The 6,000-nt window shown below is 49.3% G+C and overlaps 1 protein-coding gene across 2 annotated transcripts in view; it reads right to left on the minus strand.

The window, feature by feature from the left end:
* Nucleotides 1-5,582, minus strand: part of RPIA (ribose 5-phosphate isomerase A) — a 110,307-nt gene extending 104,725 nt beyond the window's left edge. For both annotated transcript variants that reach the window (XM_040623211.1, XM_008700516.2), the window contains exon 1: nt 5,283-5,582. In XM_040623211.1, coding sequence (XP_040479145.1) covers nt 5,283-5,567 — 285 coding nt within the window. In that variant the 5' untranslated portion in view covers nt 5,568-5,582. The remainder of the gene's footprint in view (nt 1-5,282) is intronic.
* Nucleotides 5,583-6,000: the final 418 nt, after the last annotated feature.

Below are 6,000 nucleotides of genomic sequence, written 5' to 3' on the forward strand. Positions count from 1 at the left end.
GGTCATCATGAACGGGTTTTCCAAGACCACTGACTCCAGCCATCTTGATGCCAAGACCCCTTGCTCCAGGGCATAAGAGACTTATGGAAGACACCTGAGCACTCAACCTTGTTTTGACCAGTTCCTAGATGCCTGAGAGGCACGTACAGGAGGCCACTGTCCTCAATTAAAAATCCCAGCCACCAAGCAAAGACGAGACTCCCGCCTTTCCTTCCTGAGTCTCCAGACACTTTATCTGCTATACTCTATCACTCTCGCTATTCAATAAATTCTGCTCTCACTTCCTACCGGCTCAAGTTTGATTTTGATCCTGTGTGAAGCCAAGGACCCTCTTGGCTGGTCTTGTGGGACCCCCTCTGGTTCCTTGGACCTGGCCAGCCTGCATCACCCTAAAGAAAAGGTAACTTTCAAGGTTACTTCAGGCTCTCCCCCTTCTGCTGACTTCAGGGAGGCTCCAGATGGTGGACCTGATGTCCCCCCGTGGTCTCCCTGTGATGCCACCAGCCTGAAGGTGCCTGTGGTCAGTCCCCTGCCTTCTAGATATTAAGCTTACATGAAAAGCCACTGAAGCTAGAAAACTCTGTTTTTCACTCTTAGGGTGTACCTAGGCTCTGTGTTTTTCGTGGGGCTTTCCCTTTCTGACCGTCCCTGGGGTTGGCCAGGAATCTTTCAGTCCTCACCTACAGACCCTTTTTGTTAAGCCAGCTTAAACTGCACATTGTAAGTAAGCCAAATCTTTTGCCTGATAGGAAGCAGGGAGTGTTAAAAAGCAAATGGAGTCCTTATATGCTAAGCCCCAAATCACCAAAGACTTGACTTAATTACAGTTTTGGCTCCCCCCAAAATGGAATCTTAAGTCAGTCAGTCGGGAATTGTCTGATCAACACTAGCTAGGGAATGTGGCTGAGAGACTCCTACCATCCCCTATAAGGAAAGTGACCTTGTAATTGACCAACCTGCTTTTATGCCTAGTACAATTTCTTAGTTCCTGGCCCTTCTGGCTTTCATTTTGTATAGCTCCTTGGAGCACCTTCCTATATGCTAGGCTGGATGCTGCCTGACTCATGAATCATTGAATATAGCCAACAGATCTTTAAAATTTACTCCGTTGAATTTTGTTTTTTAATATTTCATAGAAGAAAGAAAAGTCCTGGGGGGCAACTCAGGACAAACTGAGCCAACACCACTCCACACAGGACAAAGGCCACAGGAATACCCAATGCCAGCCCCTGGGCCCATATCTGGTATGGTCCTTCTCAAAGCAAGACTACATCTCAAACTATGAAAGATTAGAAAGAATGACCAACATGCAGAGGGAGCTACAAAAAAGAAATCAAATGCTAATACTCCAGCAACTAAAGCACTTTTAGCTGCCCCGCCCCCCCACCTACAGAGGGCTTCACCCATCAGCCTGTGTGTGAAAGCTGATGGAAATCACTTTGACTAGCTCATAGTTCCCAAGTCACCAAACAGACCAAGGGACCTCAGAGCAGAGCTTGTTCTACGTCAGAATTCCACCTTCAATCCTGCCCTCAAGAAGGCAATGCATCCAGTAGTCATTTAGCTACCTGAGCAAACCTTAACAGCAAGGTCTTCCAGACAAGTGAATGGTATGTCAAAATGTTCAAAATAGCTGAGTATCTGAACATGTAAAAATCTTCAAGTAATGAGAAAATTACTTAATTTACTAATGCCTAGGTAGGCTCAACCTGACTCTCACACCTGACCGGAAGCCCACGGTTCCAGCTATACAGTAACCTAACTGCCAGAATCCTCATTACCAAACACTCATGTCACTCACAGGCTCCCAGCAGGCAGGTGGCACCCAGACGAACTTTGGTGAGTCAGACAAGCTCTATGCAAGACTCTTCCCTTGACTTCTGGAGGAGGCCAGGAAATTGCAGGGACCTGCCAGGCCCAAAGCTCTTCAACCACATGGTCCTCCTACGTTGGAATCAAATGACTGGCCCAGGAATCAGTGTCCTAGCCAAAGCAAAGCAGAGAGAGCCAAAGGCTGCCTGTGAGGTCGCCCAATAGCAGACAGCTGCCAAGCGAGCTCTGCTGGAGAAGCAGGCCCCTTCTGATGGGCAATACTAAATCACTTGTCATACAGGCAACATTGGAACTTCACTCACTGTGTTGAGTAGGTTAACTTGGAAATACTTCTGCTGACCAACTGGAGTCACCACTCAGCAACTTCTTCATGCTAAGCCAGTCAAAAAGCAAAGCCAGGCTCCAAAGAGATCAAAGGGAGCTACAGACCTTCAGGAGAACATGGCCCTGCATGGTAACCCATCCTGGGTGGCTATACTCCCAGAAACAGGCAGATCTGAAAGGAAAAGTTCAGATCTGAGTTCAGAGTGGCTACCCAGAGGATTCAACTGCAAACTCGCCAAGTTTTCCATCCACCCAGATGTGGAAGTGGTCACCACAATGGAACACCGATGGGCTAGACAACTGGAAACCCTACCATCCAGAGAGGTTAAGCAAAGGGCCACCAATAACCGCACGAACTCTATATTTGTGTCCATACTCCACACAAACTCAACAAACATTTACCAGGCAGGCCACACTGTGACCAACACTGAGTGAAGATAAGGTTAACTATCTACCAGGAGCTCACTCTTTAGGGGGACAGGAGAGAGAAACATACAGATGACTAGAACATAAGACACCATAAAGCACCTAAGAGGTATAAAGTGCTAAAAAATCGAAGCGATCTCCCCTGACTTAGGAGGTTAAGGAAAAACTGAAAGGAGAACAGGGTCTTTGAACCAAACCTAAAGGACACATATGATTTTAACTGGCAAGATCAGAGGACAAGAAAGAGCATTCTAAGTAAAATGTAGTGATATTAAAATGCAAGCTATATGCCAGTATATATTTTCCAATGTTCTGGCACATGGAGGAGAAAGGATTATAGAAGGACACAAGCCTCTCATCTGTGCATCCTCTCCATAAGGCCCAGTACGTGGCTTGCAACAGATACTTCAGATATGGAATGAAGACATCAGGATGAGGCCTTCTGAGGGCCACTGTGGCAAGAACACATGAGAGCTTCAGAAGATGATAATGCATCACTTGGGAGGTTGGCAGAGGGGACAAGAGAAGGGCAACTGCAATCCTCTGGCCAAGCGGAAAGCCTCAACTAGGAAAGGTGATAGGTCAAAGGGAAGGAAGGGTCCGGTCTAACAACATTCCAAAGGTGGAACGAACAGAACCTTGCACATGACCATGTCGATAAACTTAAGTGAGTAAACAATTTCAAGACACAAAACGCTGGATGAAAACATGGCTTAGATGGGATCCAGGATACTGCCCTGGAGAGGGCTGCTAGCTAAGCCTTGACGATTAGGCACATGACTATGTTCAATAAGTGTATAGATTTGAATTAATTATCCTGTTTGCAAAGTATCCAGGACCTGATTTTCCCTTTCCCTGTAGCCACGTTTCTGGTCACCACACCAACTGCCTGACACATATTAGGCCCTCAACCATCTGGTAAATGAATGAAATGAATAAATCAACATTTAAGAGTAGAAAATACAAAATTCAGGGGCGCCTGGGTGGCACAGCGGTTAAGCGTCTGCCTTCGGCTCAGGGCGTGATCCCGGCGTTATGGGATCAAGCCCCACATCAGGCTCCTCTGCTATGAGCCTGCTTCTTCCTCTCCCACTCCCCCCTGCTTGTGTTCCCTCTCTCTCTGGCTGTCTCTCTCTCTGTCGAATAAATAAATAAAATCTTAAAAAAAAAAAAAAAAAGAAAATACAAAATTCAGGTAATGTTAGTATCTCAGGAAGAAGTTTGGTAGGGTAAGCAGGTGTAACTGAGATTGGGATGAGGTGCCCCCAAAAGGCCAGTGAAGATCTCCCCATGACTGCCTGGTAATTTCATAGAATAATGTAGCTGGAATCCAGTGTTTTGTAGCTCTAGCCTGAGGTGGGGGCTTGAAAATTTTTATGTAAGCAAATACATTTTAAGACGAAAGTCAGAAAGACTTATGCCACCAAATACTAATAGGTTAACAGGAATACTAAGAAATGGGGCTTCTCTAATTGTAGAGATTTCATTTACTCATCTATTAATCATTCACTTTATACAGGCATTTTAAAATTGCAGCTTACTGTCCCAATTTTGTAGCTGAGGCACTGAATCCTAAAAGTAGAGCCAGACTACACATTCTGCGTTGTCTCTGTGAATTCCCATAGAAAACTCCACTGTTAACCGGACTTGGAACAAACTACACCACAACAGAGCAGCTGTGGAGCTGGTGGAAGGGCACTGGAACAGGAGTCACTCCGTTTGGGTTCTGGAGGATCCTCGGCCACTCCTTCCACAGAACATGCTGATCCACAGGTTACCACACTGCTCCCCCCCACCTAGTCAAGCTATTTGAGGATGGAACACCATGGTGGCAAAGTACTCTGGACATCAAAGCATTAACAAATGTAAAGAACTATCATGAGAGGAGAAAGGGCATTTGAAACCACTTTCTAAGAAATAGAAGAGAGAAACAAAAGGCCAACAAAGCCAAGGAAACTCCACCAAAGGGCAGAGATACTCCACTTTGATCCACAGAAGTACTATAATTAAGGTAATTAACTCGATTGATGACAGCAAATCCACTCAGGTTAAGAGACTCCACTAAACAACACCACACCCGCCACTTAACAAGTGAGGCCACGACCTCACCGGTAACAGCTCAACTTTATCTCTGCGCCCCAACCTTAAAGAACAGCTTCCTCCAGAATCCAAGTGTCCACCCAGCCCTGTCAAAGGCAGGAGGTTTAAAACCCTCTTTGGCTGTCTCTCTCTCACTGGCTAGTACACTCAGGACCCGACGCGCGACAAGCTAAGAAGCTCCTTGGAGTGAAATTTCAAAGCAATTTTCAAACCAGCATCCACCGGCTTCCCAGCATAGTAAAGAGAAGTGAAGATCTCTTGGCAGCCCCAGAACTCACCATTTTCCACTTGTTAAGGAAGCCGCACGGCAAGTCCCTTCCAGCGCCACTCCAAACACATCAGATACCAGACTCCACTTTGCAAACTGTTACCCGGGCCGGACAAGGAGTCTTTAGAAATAAGCTCAACTTTTAGGAAACTCGCCCCTAATCTATCCCACATCTAAAAGACCTTTAAGGAGCACGGAAAAGGGGGGATCTAAACCCGGGTACACCCTCTCCGCTCTAACGCAGCCCCCGCCCCGGCTCCGACAGCACCCGGAACACGCAACACTAGCCCATCACGCACAGCACGGGAGCCCCACGCCCGGAGCTGCTCACCCTCACGTGGTTCTCCACGGCCGCGCGGCCAGCCAGCTTCTTGGCCTCCTCGGCCTTGGACATCGTGGAGGGGGCCGGGCAGGCGCTGTTGGCGTCCCCGTCGTAGGTACCCGTACTGCCGAGGCCCGCGCGGGTCCCGGACTGCGCGCGCCCGGGAGGCTGCACGTGCGAACCCAGGACGCCCCAGCTGTTCCCGCCTCCGCCAGAGGCCGCGCCCCCGGCCCGCCCGGGCAGCGGGGCCAGGACCCGCCCGTAGAGGGTGCTGAAGGGCCCGGGGCGCTGCATCCCGACGCCAAGCTCCAGCCTCCGCCACGGTCCCGCCCCCGGCTTGTCCGGAAGTCTGGTGGCTGACGCATACGGCCCGCGCGGGCTACGGCCGGGGTTCTTGCTGGGAAGTGTAGTTCTTTGGCTTCGGCAGTCCGAACCCACGCACCAGCCGGGACTACCAGTCCCACAATGCTGAGCGAGTGACGCGCAATAGCCCGCGACGGTCCTGGGCGCGCCGGCCCGTAAGGACCGAGCCAAGATCCGAACCTAGTTGTGACCGCCAGCAGAAGTGTTTACGCTGCTCCTGGGTGGTCTCCAGGGATACTTCTGTCTCTCCTCGCAAGCGAGAGGGGGTGGAAGAGCTGACCCTGTCGTTTTTCCCAGAAGTAAGAACATGGCCGTGGACGAGTCCTGAGGCCAGTCGCCGTTCTGGAGACGTCGCCCCCTTTTG

The sequence above is a fragment of the Ursus maritimus genome, unplaced genomic scaffold (assembly GCF_017311325.1).
Source record: "Ursus maritimus isolate PB19 unplaced genomic scaffold, ASM1731132v1 scaffold_6, whole genome shotgun sequence".
Taxonomy (NCBI): domain Eukaryota; kingdom Metazoa; phylum Chordata; class Mammalia; order Carnivora; family Ursidae; genus Ursus; species Ursus maritimus.